Source organism: Berkeleyomyces rouxiae (genome assembly GCF_048999995.1).
Source record: "Berkeleyomyces rouxiae strain 22BRR77 chromosome Unknown BrBRR77_ptg000004l, whole genome shotgun sequence".
Classification (NCBI taxonomy): Eukaryota; Fungi; Ascomycota; class Sordariomycetes; order Microascales; family Ceratocystidaceae; genus Berkeleyomyces; species Berkeleyomyces rouxiae.
Genome location: NW_027396494.1, coordinates 347,581 through 364,440, shown reverse-complemented (window position 1 = coordinate 364,440; position 16,860 = coordinate 347,581). Strand labels below are relative to the sequence as shown.

At 52.3% G+C, this 16,860-nt stretch overlaps 5 protein-coding genes across 5 annotated transcripts; 3 read left to right on the top strand and 2 right to left on the bottom strand.

Annotated features, from left to right (window-relative positions):
* Window positions 1-985: 985 nt before the first annotated feature.
* Window positions 986-3,425, top strand: BROUX77_004308 (uncharacterized protein; the record flags this gene model as incomplete). The annotated part of the gene is made up of 2 exons (XM_073749057.1): window positions 986-1,087; window positions 1,167-3,425. The coding sequence occupies 2 exons, from the start codon at window positions 986-988 to the stop codon at window positions 3,423-3,425; spliced, it is 2,361 nt and encodes a 786-aa protein (XP_073604765.1).
* A 560-nt stretch (window positions 3,426-3,985) lies between these two features.
* Window positions 3,986-5,147, bottom strand: BROUX77_004307 (uncharacterized protein; the record flags this gene model as incomplete). The annotated part of the gene is made up of 2 exons (XM_073749055.1): window positions 3,986-4,909; window positions 5,028-5,147. 2 exons carry the CDS (start codon window positions 5,145-5,147, stop codon window positions 3,986-3,988), a joined length of 1,044 nt encoding a protein of 347 aa, XP_073604764.1.
* Window positions 5,148-5,743: 596 nt separating this feature from the next.
* On the top strand, window positions 5,744-8,495 carry BROUX77_004306 (uncharacterized protein; the record flags this gene model as incomplete). Its single annotated transcript, XM_073749054.1, has 3 exons — window positions 5,744-5,841; window positions 5,903-7,925; window positions 7,995-8,495. The coding sequence occupies 3 exons, from the start codon at window positions 5,744-5,746 to the stop codon at window positions 8,493-8,495; spliced, it is 2,622 nt and encodes an 873-aa protein (XP_073604763.1).
* Window positions 8,496-9,035: 540 nt separating this feature from the next.
* BROUX77_004305 (uncharacterized protein) lies at window positions 9,036-10,979 on the bottom strand (the record flags this gene model as incomplete). The annotated part of the gene is made up of 1 exon (XM_073749053.1): window positions 9,036-10,979. The coding sequence occupies one exon, from the start codon at window positions 10,977-10,979 to the stop codon at window positions 9,036-9,038; it is 1,944 nt and encodes a 647-aa protein (XP_073604762.1).
* Window positions 10,980-15,046: 4,067 nt separating this feature from the next.
* On the top strand, window positions 15,047-15,583 carry BROUX77_004304 (uncharacterized protein; the record flags this gene model as incomplete). The annotated part of the gene is made up of 1 exon (XM_073749052.1): window positions 15,047-15,583. The coding sequence occupies one exon, from the start codon at window positions 15,047-15,049 to the stop codon at window positions 15,581-15,583; it is 537 nt and encodes a 178-aa protein (XP_073604761.1).
* Window positions 15,584-16,860: the final 1,277 nt, after the last annotated feature.

Sequence of the window (16,860 nt, the reverse complement as noted above, 5' to 3'; positions counted from 1 at the left end):
GAATCCAGGCAGCATGGAGCATGAGGCATGTCGTTGGAGCTGGATGGACGGGCGATCAATGATACTGATGTGTTGTAACTATCCGTAGTTACATGTGTTGTTGAAACTACGGGTGGTACTGCACTGGCTGAATTTGTGTGCGACGAAAGGGAATTTTGCATCATCAGCCCCAGTTTAGTTAGCAGGTTTAGAGAGAAAGAAACTACCCCCTCGTCGGGTTTAGCAGCTGCTTAATTACATTTCTGGGGCCAATTATAGCAGATAGTTACTTGTACTGTGCCGCGTGGACTGGTGTGATTTGCCTTCTTCTCTTTCTTGCTCGCCTGTCTTATTGCTGCTGTCTGTCCATCTGTTGCGCAGGCACTTTCAACGCCGTGACTCGTGCGTGGCTTTGCTCTTATATCTGCGCGTTGGCCCTGTTTCGTCGTCCCGGGAATCGCTGTTGCTCTTCTCTCGTTTTTGTTGTCCGTTTGACTTGGTTTCAAGTAGCTGCGCGCACACGCCTTTTTTTTCTTGTCGCAGGCAGGAGCCGCCAGGACGAGAAATAACTACTAGTACTAACCAAGGCTCCATTCTTTCCTTCTTCATTCCTTCCTTCCTCTTTCTCTGACCACCTTCCACCGTCGGCTCTTTACCGTTTGTTTCTATTCTGCTTGCTTCGCCGCCTTCCCCATCCACGCGAGCACCAGCACAGCACATCCATACCTACAGGAAACTACTCCTGCATACCCCAATCCCCAAACCCCCAAACCCCCAAGCCCCCCCATAAATTGCCCGGTTTTCCTGTCACCATCACCAACTTTGTTTCCTCGTTCTTATTTGGCCTGCTTGCGTTTTGTGTTCCGTCTATCAAGGAACCCTGAATCTAGCTCGTCGTTATTGCACTGCGAGACCCTGAAATATACCGCCTATTCCGCTTTAGTGCTCATCACCAAGACCCTGAATTTTGGCTCCCTCCACCAACTGCTACACAAACTCGCTTCAGATGGCAGTCCAAACTTCACCCAAGCGCTTTATTGGCGTGGGCGGTGGTGGTATTGTGCCCCAGATCGACGCCCCCGTGACAGCAAGCAACGCCGGCGAGAGAGTGAGTACCGCATTCTACTGTGCTGCCTCGGCGCATGGCCCCCACGCTGGCCGAACGCTCAGCTAACCACCCTCCGCAGAGAGTCACTGTCAGCTGTGGGAATTCTACCATATCATTGCCAGTCACAGCAGATACCACGCCGTCAGATTTGCTTTACTCGGCTGCAAATGTCATGACTCAAAATATTAACCCTGCCACTAGCATTTTAATGGAAGGATACCGCCAGTTGTTCCTGGAGCGTAGATTGCGTCGCTACGAGCCCATCAGAGATGTGCTCAACTCTTGGGACTTTGATGCCCAAAATTCTCTGCAAATCATTCCGCGTGACTCTTCTTCGTCTGCTGATTGGGACCTGTCGTTCAAGGCCGTGCAGAAAACCCCCCAGCCCCCAGCTGGCTTTTGTTTTCAGATGTACCACTCGGGGCGCACGGCAAAATGGCAGAAGCGCTATGTGACTCTTCTCGAGACCGGCCAGGTCTTTATGGCGAAAAAGTCGGGGCTCAAGCCTACTGACAAGGACGCCCAGACGCTATGCCATCTCTCTGATTTCGAAATCTTCCAACCGCCGTTGGATGTTGGCCCTTCTGCCTGGAAAGTCTTAAAGGCTCCTAAGCGCTTTTGCTACGCTGTCAAGAGTCTTCAGAAGCAGGCCGTCTTTCCCAAGGGCGAGAATTTTGTGCACTTTTTCTGCACTGATGACGCTGATCTGGCTCGCCGCTTCCATGACGCTATCCACGCCTGGAGAAGCTGGTACCTGGTGAACAAGATGGGTGTTGTGGATAGTTCTACACCTAAGTCTGCAGTCAAATCCGTGTCTGTAGATATAGCTAGCAAGCGCCCAGTCGATCGTCTCAAGACCGAGGTATCCCGTCTTGGCCATCACCGGATGAAGGTCTCTGTTGACGAAACGCCCTACACTATTGGCGCCTTTGAGCCTCTAATGGACATGTCACGTTTTGACAAGCCTCTAGAAGACTTTGGCAAAGAGTTCTTACCAGCTAGTGCCCCCAAGCCGATGAGACGAGAGACCACCAAAGCTCCAGATAGTGAGCGCTACTTGCCAAAAACGTCCAGCATGAATCGATCTACTACAGTCTCACACAGGAATATGGCCCCAGCTCGGTCCCAAAACACTACTGCTCCCAGTATGCCCAAAACCTCAGCAACTGTTCCGCCTGTGCAACAACGCCAAAAGACTCAGCCGTCTCAGCACCAGTCTCAGACTCTGACACAGCCGTCTCAGCACCAGTCTCAGACTCTGACACAGCCACAGTCCTCACAATTTATAGCCAAAAACCACAAGTCACCAAGCTTCCCCCTTGTCGCAGCCGCTGGGAATCTCAATGCGCCGCCCTCGCCAGCTATCACACCCGTTCATAATGCCACTCATCAATCGCAGCGCAAGTACCCTAATCAGACCAGTGATATGGAGCAAGACTTTAGTTCTTCGGGTCTGCTGGGTGCCAACTATGAGCGTCGTAGACAAGAAGCTGTTGCAGCAGCGGCTGTTGTTTCTGCCAATGCCAACAACAAGGACTTGGGCGACCCCTTTACTGCAGGCCCGTCACTGATTAACAATGGCATCGTGATGCCCTCGCGCAGCAAGAGCGTCCGGGTGACTCCAGTGCCTATCACCAGTAGTGGTGGTTTCCACACGATTTCTAAGCAGCTTCAAAGCCAACCCCCTCCTCTCCCCAACGCCTTCACGCAAGACCAAAAGCGTCGCGGCCGCGGCCGCACCAACACGACCAACAGCTCCTCTACAACAAGGTCTCGCTCGCGCTCGCGGGGCCGCGGTGGCAGCGGTTCCGGCCCCGGAGTTGCAGCCAATACCACCCACAACCCCGGTACTGGCACCGGGTCTAACATTGTGCGCCCCATGCTTGACTTTAGTGCCGCTCCACCAACTTCTCGCTATGACCGCCCAGGTCACGCCGTGCGCGCACCCGCCGGAATCCCCCTTGTCGACCTTGCCGGCGGCGGTGGCAACAGCAGTCTCCCTGGTAGCGTGGCTGCCGCTGCCGCCAACATGCCCCGCTCCAGTAGCGGCGGGCTTATTGGCGCAAGCACCAGTAGTGGCAGCTTGGGCCGCACGAACACGGTGCGCAGCACGGGCAGAACAGAGTCTCGCGGGAGACCTGGTGTCAGTTCTAGCCATGGATATGGTCAGGGCCTGTTGCATAGCTACAGCCGTCCTGACGCGTCGGGGTCTTCAGCTGCACCGCGAAGCCGCAGTGCTACCGGAGCTAAGGCCCGTAGGGCTGACGCGCCGCCTATGCCACCCCTGCCTCATGCCGTGGCAAGCCATAATGATCCGTACGGGCGGCGGTTTCATTAAATGGAGGACGGGAACAATTGTAGGTTGTTTCTGTGTCCTTTAACCCTGTTACATATCAGCGATGTTTTTCTGTCTTTGATTTCCCTTGACCTTCTTTTCTCTCCATGAGACTTGCTATCTAACTCTTGTGATTTCTCATTTGTATTGACTGGATGGCGTTCGGCTGGGTGGGATTGATACAACATGCTGGCCACACAAGTCTGGCCTGCCACGCCTATTTCCTTTTTTTTTGTTTCTTTTTCCTTTTTTATATTCACATCCTCTTCTTCTCTTGCTTAATCCTTTTTATGCCGTCGAATGACCCTAGTTTATAGAGTGCATTGAAAAATCCGGAATCTGCTACGCCCTTAGTTTTTAATACAAGATGCATGGATCATATAGACACTGTGCCGGTTTGATAATGGACTTGATGAATGCTTATGCTAGTGCCCTTGGCTATAGTCTGAATGCGGCCTGGCGTGAAGTGGCCAAGGTGATGGAACGTCACAATCCATGGTGTAGTATTATATCAGCTGCGTAGTTTGCATCAAGGGGGGATCCTTTTTCTTTTTGTTTTCCCTTTACTTGGAGCGCTTGTAAATCTTGTTCAAGAAGGCGTGCATTATCTCCTTCTTCAGACCCTCGCTCTCGTCCAGGTTGTCAATCTTAGCGCGGATGCTAGAAGCGCGCTCCTCCTCAAAGTCCTCAAAGATCTTCTTGAGGCCCAGGTCATTGTACAGCTGCTTGACCACAGCTTCCTTGGCAGCGTCCTTGCGGCCGTAGTTCTCGTGGAGCAGGGCGCGCTGCTCGGGGGTGGCCTTGGAAAGGGCCAGGTTCACGAGCCATGAGCACTTGTTGTCCTGGATGTCGGTGCCAATCTTGCCAATGTGCTCGGGGTCGCCAAAGTTGTCGAGGTAGTCGTCCTGGATCTGGAACAGCTCACCGAGTGGCAGCAGAATGTCCTCGGCCTGCTTCAGGTTCTTGGGCGTGGCAATGTTGAGCTGGTACAGAGCCAGGGCCACGGGCAGGTAGAACGAGTACCAGGCGGTCTTGTAGATAACAATGAAGGAGTGCTTGTCGAGCGAGAATCTGTTCAGGTCGACCTTATCCTCGGGGGCTGTCAGCAGGTCGCACAGCTGGCCCAGCTCAGTCTTGAAGGTGATGTCGTGGAAGAGTTCAATCAGGTCGACGTAGCACGCGTGAGAGCGGAAGTACTTCTTGAGCAGGACATAGATGCAGGACTCCAGCATGAAGGCGTCGTTGATGGCAATCATGCCGACATTCTCCTGGCGGTACCAGCAGGGAGCACCGCGGCGGGTGATGGACGAGTCCATGATATCATCCGAGACCAGGAAGAAGGCCTGGAGCAGCTCAGTCATCCAGCCCAGGGCATTCGACTGGAAGCGCTGCTCGTCCGAGAGAGGGGCGCCGCTGAGGAGCACGACCGAGTCATGGACAGTCATTCCACGGTTGTATTTACCGCCAATGGTGTTGGCTTTGAGACTCTAGAAAGGGAGGGGGCACATGGCGGGGTTGTTAGTGGGTGACTGAGGGAGATAACAGAGCTAGGCGGTGACGTAGGCAGAGCAATGGAGCTGGCTGGCCAGCGTAGAAACAACTTACGCGGTGGAACCAGTCCTTGAACTCCTCGGGGAGCTTGTACTGGTCGCAGTGCTCCATGATGGCGTCGACCAACTTGGGGAAGTCGGCCTCGAACTGCTCGCGGGTGATTTTCTGGGCCATGATGGCGGATGGAGGGGACAGTAAGAGGCTTGGAAGAGAGATTCGAGGGCGAAGGAGTAAGTGGCTTTCAAAGTCGTGATGGGGGCCAAGCTGGGAAAAAGACAACACGGAGTCAAAGAGGACAGGAAGTGCAGTGAAGTCGACAAAGACGTAGGCGACACAGTGGGCGACACAGTGTGCACACGGTGCGACGAGCTCAGAAGGGCTCTGTTGAGCGCTTCGGCGGTGGGGCTAGGATGGCCCTGGTTGCGTGGATCAGCGGGCGGTGGATGGCGGCAGAATGAGGGGAAGTCGAGGTAGCCGCTCGTGAGTGTGGTGGGCTCCCGGCGAGCTACAACGGCAACGGCAGTAGCTTCAAACGCCTCGCATCCGTTATACAGGTAACTGCTTAGAGATACACTGAACCGGCAGAACTTTTTTCACCGACTTTGGAGCGTTTCAGTGCCGCGGGGCCATCTCAGTTTCCTCTTCTCTGTTTACACTTTTCGCGCGTAACCGACTGCCCATCGGTCTTGTTCTTCGACCTTTGCGGACAGCCACCGCTGCCGCCCCGCGAACCTTTTCGCTTTCAAGAATAGCCACCACAGTTTCTTGCCATGTCGCTGAGCTACAGCGACCGCGTCCAATTGCGCGCCGCACTCCAAGAAGCTGTCGTTAAATGCTCAGAACGCTGCTTGTATCAATCTGCAAAATGGTTTGTTTGCTCTGTTCTTGCTTGCTGAACCCATCGCCTGTCTAACATTCGCGTACGATAGGGCCGCTGAACTTCTCGACTCGCTGCCAGATCCCGACGACGAACAAAGAACATCCCAAGCCGAGCGTCCCGCTGTTGATCCATGCCCTTCTGTTATTCTCTCTACCGGCAACAAGGACCCTGAGGAGGCCGCTTTGGAGGCCAAAGAAACAAACAAATACCTGCTGGCAAAGTCCTTTTTTGATTGTCGCGAATACGACCGATGCGCAGCTGTCTTCCTACCCGATTCTCTCCTAGGCGGCATAACCGACAACAAAAAAAACACCAATTCTAGAAGGACGAAGTCCTCAACTGGCACCTCAGAATCATCATCAAGGAGCTCACCGCCAAATGAAAACCTATTCCCGAGTCAGGCGCCGCTCCCCAAGATCAGCCAGCGCAGCTTGTTTCTTGCTCTTTATGCCAAGTTCATGGGAGGCGAGAAGCGCAAAGAGGAAGATACCGAGATGGTCATGGGTGCTCAGGATCTCGGCAATGTTGTGAACAAGAACCTCATTGTGGTAGGGCGCTACCTGGAAAGATGGTTCTCAGAACCCGAGGCGGCGCAAAAAAGTCAAGGCTGGCTCGAGTATCTGTACGGCATGGTCCTTGCAAAAGACTCCAACGACCAAAAAGCTATGGAATACTTCATCAACAGCGTTCACCTGTTTCCCATGAACTGGGGTTGCTGGCTCGAGTTGACCAACATTGTCACACGCTCCGAGCTTTTGAACGAAATCACAGCACAGCTTCCTCAAAACATCATGTCCTTTATATTCCATGTTCACACTTCCTTGGAACTCTACCAGCACTCCAGTAACCTGCTCAACTCTCTTGAGCAGCTTGTCATGATTTTTCCAACATCAGCCTTTTTGCTTACTTGTACAGCATTACTTGCCTACCATGCCAAAGACTTTTACGGCGCCGAACAGACTTTTAGCAAGCTCTTGGCTTTGCATCCACACCGCCTGGATTCATTAGACCACTATTCAAACATTCTATATGTCTTGGGAATGCGCCCAAAGCTGGCCTTTTTGGCACATCTCTGCTCCAATGTGGACCGCTTCCGCCCCGAGTCTTGTGTGGTTATCGGCAACTACTACTCCCTTCTGTCGATGCATGAAAAAGCCGTCCAATACTTCCGTCGTGCCCTCACTCTGGACCGCTCATGTTTGTCAGCATGGACTCTGATGGGCCACGAGTATGTTGAACTAAAGAACACACATGCAGCCATCGAGTCTTATCGTCGCGCCGTGGATGTGAACCGCCGCGACTATCGCGCTTGGTATGGCCTCGGCCAAACATATGAAATGCTGGAAATGCACGCTTATTCGCTTTGGTACTATAAGCGCGCCTGCGGCCTCCGTCCATGGGACGGCAAGATGTGGATGGCCATTGGAACTTGCACACAGAAAATGGGCCACTACCAAGAAGCAATAAAGGCTCTCAAGCGCGCACTCATGGCCGACGCCTACTATGAGATGGGGGGCTCGCCCGGAAGCGGCGACAACTTCCGTGTCCGTGGCGTGCCGCGTCAGATGGACCCAGAAGTCCTGCTACAAATTGCACTCATGCATGAACAGCTCGATGAAATCCCCACCGCCAAAGCCTACATGGAACTCTGCATGGCACAGGAAGTCGGCGGCGCCGCAGCCGCCCAGGCCCTCTCCTCCGACCTCCAAGGCCTGCCCACCAGCGCCACTGGCCCATCATCCACATCCATGCGCGAATCACCCGCTGCCGACGACACCGTCATGTCCGACGACGACCCGACACTGCAGCACCTAGCCCCGGCCTCCACCACACCCGCCTCCATTGCCCCGCCGTCCTCGCCCGATGGCTCCCCCGTCGAGGGCACCGGCGTCACCGCTGCCACCTCCAAGGCCCGCATGTGGCTCGCGCGCCACGCCCTCCAGACCGGCGAATACGCCACAGCCAGCCGCCTGGCCACCGAGCTGTGTGAAGACGGCGTCGAAGTCGAAGAAGCCAAAGCTCTCGCGCGCGACGCCCGCGCCCGCCTCGAAGTGGCCCCCGCCCATGCCCACGTCCACGACTCCTCTCACGCCCGCAGACCCAGCGCCAGCGGCAGCCTCCTGGCTAGCGAGCGCGACTAGCGCCCCGCGCTCCCGTCCCCATCCGACCGCACCGTCTTCCCTGTCTCTGCACTCACTCAGGCCCCACCACACGCCTCTGCCTCGGCCTCGGCCTCACCCCCCCTCTCCGCCTCTTTCCTGCGCGCCATCCCGCGCCGCAGCCTCTCCGCCATCATTGGCCTGTCGACCGCCCGGCCCTCGCTCGACGAATACCTCGACACCATCTTGAACCCGTCGCCAGCCGCCATTGATGCCTCGACGCCGCTGCCGCGCCCGCGCCCCCATCTACTCTTTCCCGTGCGCCGCCCGTCGTCTCCTCCCTCTTCTTCTGTGCCGCCAAAGTACTCATACTCACATGACCCCATCGTCAACAGTGATGCCCACTCCGCCAACCATTCTTTTCCCTTTGCTCGTTCCTCTTCTGATAGTTCTCCATATCCCCCTTCGCCTCGCTTCCTGTCTGATGATGTTAATGATGATGACGATGATGGCACTTCATCTTCTCGAGCCTATGTTTTATAGCCAGGTCTCGCTACTGTCTGTCGCTTTTCTGTTGTGTACTCCTTGTTGAAGTTTTGAATGTTTGATTAGATTATTAATGCAAATACAATTAACTAATGCACTAGACTTGGCCTTTAACACTCGGCATCCCGATCAACATGCTAAACGTCAATCGCGAGCTTATTTTCGTTTTTATACACCCATGTTATATCGCCTATAACAATCTTGATCTCCAATATCCACAGACTCTATAACCGTCGTTTCTTGTCATAGATGAATAGCAACACTTCCACACAGACACAAGACCCTTTGAAACTTAACCCTAATCATGTAGTTAGTTATCACATCAATGACAACATCAACTTCAATGTCTAAAGGTTCAGAAACCGAGTCTATTGAGCATAGGTTATGTAGCTAACATCCCAACTCTAGAGAATTCAACGTCCCATCCTTCCAGATGATTAAACCATCACAACGCTATCTTGAAAATAGAAACAGGAGTAAAGCACAAAATCTTTAAGAATTCCTTGGTACTTAAGGCACCGTCAAACTACATCAAGGTTAGAACACCATGGCGAAAACACCGGCAATCACCGCAGTGGCGGCCCAGCGAAGATTGAAGCTGAGGGCAGAGGCAGCACCCTTGACAGGAGTAGGTTTGTCACTGTACTTGTCCTTCTTTTCATCGTTCTTAGTACCCTTCTTGCCCTTCATCTTTTCCTTCATCTTCTCCTTCAGGCCTTTCTTCTTGCCCTTGTCCTTCTTGCCCTTCTCCTTTTTGTCGGTCTTGCCCTTCCACCACTTGTTCTTCTTGTCGTCCTTTTTGGGCTCCTCCTCGCAAGGTTCGGGCTCATCATCACAGGGCTCAGGCTCGCAAGGCTCAGGCTTGGAAGAGTCATCGTCGCAGGGCTCAGGCTTCGAGGGCTTTTCGGAATCACAGGGCTGGGGCTTAGTGGGCTTATCAGAGTCGCAGGGCTCGGGCTTGTAAGGCTTGACAGGCTCCTCTGAATCACAAGGGGCAGGGCGGTAGGAATCAGGTTTGGAGGGCTTCTCCGACTCGCAGGGCTCAGGTCTAGAAGGCTTGTCAGAAGACTCGCAGGGCTCAGGCTTCACGGGCTTTTCAGACTCGCAAGGCTCAGGCTTGGGGGCTCTGTCTTCCTCGCAGGGCTCAGGTCTCGAGGGTTCCCAAGAAGAGGGCTGGTCTTCGGGCTCGCAAGGCTCAGGTTGGGGCTCAGACTCGCAAGGCTCATCAGTAGGTTCTGGGTCGCAAGGCTCCTCACTCGTCGGAGCAGGCTCAGGAGACGCGCCGTAGCCACCCTTGTGGCCCCGAACCGCCAGACGGTGGGCGCTGGCTGGAGTGTAGACAGACGAGCTGGGAGTGCCCGAAGGGCGGGCAATGGTGCTCAGAGTAGTAGGCGAGTAGGGCTTTCCAGTCTGCGAAGGGCCCAAGTTGCCCAGAACTGGAATGGGAGCATCCGATGCACGGCCAAGAGAGGCACTGAGGGCAGCCTTCTTGAGCGAGTTGGCAAAGGAGGCATCTCCCGAATCAGGAGAGGCAGTTGAAGAGGCAGGGCTTACACCAGAGGCATAAACCATGGCCGAAGAAGAGGCCGAGCTGGAGTAGTGGTGGTAGGGTCGGTTAGTGGGCTTGGGCTTGGAATCACCCCAGCTACCCCAGGGAACGGTGACAACAGTTGTCAGGGCAATAGTGCGTTCAGTATGGCAAGGGGAATACGTGGGGGTAGGGGCAACAGTGATGTAGGTAGTCAGGATGGAGGTATCGTGATAACCGGCGGCGGTGGCGGTGACAGTGGCAGGAATAGTGACGGCCTCAGTAACGGTAGCCGGAACAATAACCGAAGTGGTGATGGTCTCGGTCTTCTGTTCACCAGTAAAAGTCGAAAGGATAGTGGTAGGAACGGCTTCAGTAACGGTGACAGTGCGCTCAGTGTCATAGCCGGCGGCGGTGGTAATGGCGGTAGCGGTGACAGTCTCGGAAACGGTGACAGTAGAGTCAGCAGCGTAGCCAGAGGCAGCAGCGGTGACGGTTTCAGAAACAGTGACAGTGGAGACACCACCGTAGCCGGCAGCAGTAGCGGTGACTGTCTCGCCAACAGTAACAGTGTGCTCAGTATCAGCACCGGGAGCGGTAACAGTCACAGTCTCACCAACGGTGACGGTGGAGGCAGTGCCGTAGCCAGGAGCGGTAGCGGTAACTGTCTCGCCAACAGTAACAGTGTGCTCAGTGTCGGCGCCATCAGCGGTGGTGGTCACAGTGTTGTAGGCGGTGGTGGTTTCGACGCTTGTGTGAGTGACATGCTCAGTGACAGTGGTTTCCTCGCCCTCATAGCCGTAGGGGTGAGGGTAGTCGGGCTGCTTGTACTCGCTCTGGCCAGAGCCGGTGACCTCCAAGTCATCGCGCTTGGTGTTGCCACCAGGGAGTGCAGCGGTGTTCACCACAGAGGCGACTCCCACAACGGGAAGTACCGTGCGGAGAAACTTCATGATGATATTGATGAATGAAGTAACGAAAAATGAGTGGACCGATAGAATGAGAAATAAGAAAACAAGGTAATAGATGGCCTTGGATAAGATGTGGCTGGAGCTGCTGGAGACAAGAGGAAAAGAATGAGAGTCAGAGAGCGCGCTGGAGAGGGCTCTTTATGGTGTTTCTTGGCCAGATCACGGTAAACAAAAGAGGCGACCGATTTGGCTGTTGCCATCGTCGTAGACTAAGCCCATAATGTTTGTTTAGCAAAGACAACAGAAGGTGGAAACGCCAGCCCTCATGAAAGGAGGGCAGTTTCTTTGCAAAATTTTGTGATATTGTAAGCAGGAGGTTGTTTAGAGCGTCGAAAAATGCCAAGAATAGGCCATTTCCCACCTGGACGCTGGGGATTAAGGTCGTGGTCTGTCAGTCACGATATGAAAACACGTGGGTAAGATCTTCATTTGGGGTGCTTTTCATTGTGAGACATCAATATTAGAAGGGAGTCTGACAGAACCTTCCGTAATATCTCGCTACTATGTGACAGGAAGAAGAAGAACAAACACATCTTACTTCTTGTTCTGGAATATGGTCAAACGTTCACGAGAAGTGACCTCCAGATGGTTTCCTACAGAAAGAAGGAATGCGGAGATATTACCAATTGTTACAAACATTTAAGTGGCGGGCTCACTACAGTTAGGGCAAGCACTGGTTATTAGATAGAAACTGCGTAGTTTTGGCACCATGTTCTAAAATGTCAGGTAGTCGCGGCTTTGTTGAAGAATAGTAAGAAGAAGTCACGACAAGGCGCTGGTTCTGTGTTTGTGGCGTTGATAAGACAAGGGTTGAGTATATACTCTCAGTTGATGGTGGTGTGGACAGAAAATCAACTCTGTGTCCAGGTTTACTAAAGATCACGGACGCTTGCATGCTGTTGATCGAGTCCCAAATGTTCGGGATTATGTGTCGATCGTAGCCGTTTGATAAATTAGGTTCGGATCCTGCCTTTGTAATGGCTTGTGCTTTGCCTGTTTAGGCCAGATCTGAGGTGACACCAAAACACCACCATGCTCTAAGCGAAAGAAGCTATGACCCAGACAATGACACAACGTCAAAGTACATGCCAACTCGGATATAGACAAAAACACGTAAAACAACAAGAAACGGATTGCGCAGCTTCCTTAGTTGAGCACAGGAATTGCTTTTGGGAATTGTGTGTATGCTGTTTCTTTACCGAGCGGGGCCCCAGCCTTTCAGATTTCTTGCCATTAATATCTTGCTCCCAGGAAGAGTTTTCATCGCGCTTTTCTCAAGTTGGTAACTAGAAGAACTTCGAACACAAGAGGAATTTTGAATGCTAAATTAGGTGCTTTCCTAATAAATTATAAAAAAGGCGCCAGATGTTGACGCAGCCATTGTTTACACGAGGAGCTAACAACCTGTAGTACTTGTGCCTGTGTATAAAGCAACAACCAGAGGTTTTGACCAAAATGGCAAGTCTAGAACCGGTACTCTATACAACTACCAGAAGAGGTGCTGGTAATGTTAGGAAAACCCAAACCAAAGTATTTGCCTGCGTTCACATGTTACCTTGGATATGGGACTTCCAAAACCGCCTAGACGTAGAAGATTTCTAGCTCGGCAGCTCTACAGGATAAGCCGTTGACCAGGCCAAGAGAGTATTTCCATTAGCGTCGATTGAAAAGCTATGACCAAACATACGTAGAAAAGCCAGTCAAAGCGGGGATCTTCTCGCCTCGGCTTTAGAGAAACGGCAAGCCGGAGGGGTATTCTGGAAGAGTCTAGAATTTTATTTAACCTGCCCATCTAGGTACCCGCTAACTCCTTCGTTCGTTCGGCCAACAAACTGCTGAAGTACTTGTATTCCGGAGCGGGGAAAGCGGAAGGAGGACGTGTTGAAACAAACGCCATTGGCTGCTTATTTGGCCAACGCGTTGCCGGAGGTGGTAGTCAATGGCTTACTACTGGCAAAGGTACAAACTCAACTACTTACCAGGGCATGTAAGCTGTGGGTCAGCTGAGGAGGAAGTTACAGCAGAGTTGGCGGTGAGGCTGGGGGAGAGGTAAACTGAGTGCTGCGGGTCTAGATGGTAACATAACGGCTCGGCGATCCACTTGAGCATGCATGGCTCCTACCTCAAAAAGCATGTCTAGGAAGGAACATGCTGAATCTGGATAGGCTCTTACCGCATAAACTGCAGAGCCTGCGTGCTGCAAGGCACTGGCAAGGAAAATTTTCACTTCCGTCTACGGGGACGCTGGGAGTTTCCAGGAAGCTGCTTTGCGGAAATGTGAAAAGAAAGGAAGCTTCTGGTGCAAATTTGAAAGACAGTAGGAAGAGTGTTGCATCTACTGTTTAGTGGAAACAACCGGATGGCGTGAAACCGGGCCGTACAGGTCGATTAGGGTCGGGGAGGGTCAAGGAGGGCCAAGCCTATGATTGATATATCTCCGCTTATCGGAGCTACCGCCCATCATTAGCGGGAGGCTAACAACGGAGGCATTCGAGTTCATGGCCGCAGAAAAGAAAGGGTTAAGCAGCCATAGACCGGCTTCCTGTGCATACTTGTGCTCGATTGGCTGGCCGTGACAAGTGGGTCATTCGCGATTTTCCCCAACTATTCCGGTCCAAACTGTTAGAATGTGGCGTGTTCCGGCATGACTAACTAGTTCTTTGAATAAATACGTTTACTAGTTATTCATTATTGCATGCAACTGGGGGCATATAGGGACAGCTAACCAGACTTACTGGTGTCACTATTGAACAAGCACAAGCTTATCACCAACCAACATTCTTGTCAAGTAACAATGGCAGATGTTTCAACAGCATGAAAAATATAGCCTAATGGGGAGCAGTGGCCGCGTAGCCATGTAGTACTTAATGCAGACCTATTATTGTCCTGGGATCTCAACCTGATATAGCTGCTCTTATAGCTCGAGCACAATCCAGGGCCCGGCATGAATGAAAACAGAAAGCTCGCTAAGCAGGCTGGAAAAGAGCTACCCGAATTAATAAAGGGCGACAGGGCTGTCTTGGATACGAATTTCAAGAGGTTGAAAGAAGCGTTCGGGGTGTGGCGGGTGGAGAGATGGACAGCCTAACTAGCAGAGAGCTGCCACACAAATGACATTGCGACGAACTGATTATACTGGGCCTGGAGCTCTAGACTTGATCCGCCAGAGTCTTTTCTTGATTGGGCCGAAAAAAAAAAGAAAAGAAAAAAAAAGGAGATCACGCCCGACATCCCTCGTCCAGCTCATCTTCTGTCACTGGCATCCAATTTGCCGTTCATCACTTCCTGTCGCCTTCCATGCCCTGAATTTACGTTCTATTGTGCGAGTATCCAAGTCCACGTAGTGTCTAGACTCAGGAGAAACATCTGCAAGGGACAGCAGAGTACAGGGGCATCAGAGACATCCCATCAGCAGAGCAGAGGGGCGCGTGGCTCAGAACAGCTAGCAAGGGACCATCCTCGGCCAAAGAAACTAGACCCGGCCAGAAGCACAGCTGTGGGCCAATCAGCGGTAAAACACAGGGAAAAAGGCCGGGGTGTTAATGGATGGATTAGGAAAGCCGCCAGGGATGCCGAAACCTGCACTTGTTAGCGCTGGACTAGCAAGGCCCGCCGAATATTGACTAAGCATGGCTGCCCAAGACCCGCATGGCACTCAACGGGACTTATACTTGCAAAAGGGAGGAGGGTATTTGTACCGGTACTTGTTTCATCATGGCTTGACCTGGCGTTCGCCGAGTCACCAGTACCAACACTCCGTCTGCCACCCAAGGGACGCAAGCGAGTATAAAGAGGCTGTCCTCATCCAGCCTCCGAGGGGTTGTCTCGCCGGATCAGTCTCCCTTCTTCAAGTCATTACATTCATTCTTTGCCTTTCTGCAAACTACACACTCCTTGGTCACTCAATACCACCACTTTCTTTAAGAGTCTATTTCATATATTCTTATCTCGCTCAGCTTCGACAGCTGCATCTCTTTACGTTCCTTCTTTCGAACCAAAGACGCTATCATCACACATCTTTCTTTCAGACCTCATTCTCTTCTATCAAAATGCAGTTCTCCATTGTTGCCGCCACCATCTTCTCGGCCCTTGCCGCTGCTGAGAACATTGTTACCTTCGAGTCCAAGGATAGCACCTCGCGCCAAATCATCTTCACCCCCACCGTTGGCTACGCTTCGGTTGACTCTGTTACCGTCGCCGGCAGCGCCTCGGTCGATGTCACCATCCCCGAGGGCTGGCTGGGCAACTGGTTCTCTGTCAGCGATGGTGCCTCCAACACCAACGGTATGCTAGGCGAGGTTGCCTTCCAGGGCTGGAACGGCTTGACCTACTTCGATGTCTCGGCTATTGTCAACTCCACTGACTTTGACGGTGTCAAGGAGATGTGGCCTGCTTCCTCCAAGTCTCCCACTTCTGGTTGCAAGACTTTCCCCTGCGACAACGCCTACTACCTGCCCGACGATGTCCAGACTAAGGTCACCTCTGAGACCCACCTCATCTGCACTCTGGGCAGCAACGGCAGCTACAAGCGCTTCGTCGACCACGACCAGCTCCCCCGCAAATTTGTTACCAGCAAGCGCATCTAGAGGAAACGCCTGATATCAATCGTGCAACACGCACAAAAGCTAGTCGTCCCTTTACTTTTCTTTACTACGATGGGCTCAGACGCGCTTCCTCGACAAACGGGTCAAGGCCTTGCTTGCTTTGGGCCTGACCACTCCAGTCACCACAGCGACTCTTGTCTGTGCTGGCTGGGCATCATGATGCATGAACTCTTCTGTTGATCCCTTCGTTTCTTGGATATTTTTTTTTTTGGTTTTTTTTTTGGGGCTTGGTGATGGACCACTACTGTCCTCATTATCATGAGTTTCACAGTTTCAACATCAAGCTTTATTTTTTCTTGTACGAAAGTCAAGGAGACAGCACTAGGTACCCCCAACTGGCCAACCACAGACCGGCTTCGCTTTTCTTAGTGAGATCCATCTGGAATTGGCTTCCCAGTTTGTTTGATATCGTGCCCGATAACCTGCCACTCCCGATGTGTTGTGGTGGAATGTGCCATCTATCGAAAAGCATATACGTCGCCTCACGATATCGCTCATATCAACATGTTTGGGAAAGGCTGTTCTCCACTTTAGTCTTTCATTTTTTTGTTCTTCAAGAAGAGTTCATACGGCCTGTACACAGATACCACACTTGCAGTTTTGTTTATTTGGAGTTGTTAATAGACTTGGATCTTTGGATGAAATTATCAGTTCAAGTTACACAGTGAAAAGTGAAGATGCCTTGGTTGTCAGGTATAAACAATGATTCCTGACAACTGCAGGCCACGTCAGATGTTTGCGTGCCCCTGGACGGCCCCTTTTGGAAATTGCCCTGTAGTGATTGGCATATGCTTTGATGTCTCCTTGTGGGCGCCATCTTTTCCAGGCAACAGGCAATAGACCAGAGGCCTCGTTTTCTGACGCCCCTCGGGCTTTTCTTCCCCTCTTCCTTGTTCCCTTTTTTCCTGACAGCATTAGCCCCTCTTTTGCCTCTTCACATCCGGCCCGCGCCTTTTGACGGGGTCACACAAAACGACGAGGGGCCTGGAGGAGATCCTTTAGGCCAAGCTGCATGTTTGCGGTCTTTTTTTTCTTTTTTCTTCTTTTTTCTTTTGCCCATACTGCCGTTGGAATGCTCGTTCCGCTTCAAGCTTCTTCCGTCGTGCTTCTTCTGCTGAACTTCAAGACAAAGACCACCCTCAGATTATCTTCCATTCCAGCACTCTTCCATATCTTGATCTCCTTCTTCCGCACATGGAAATCTACCGGTCGCTGAGTCTTCCATTTTTTATCTGACTTTTATTCCTGATGATTGCGCG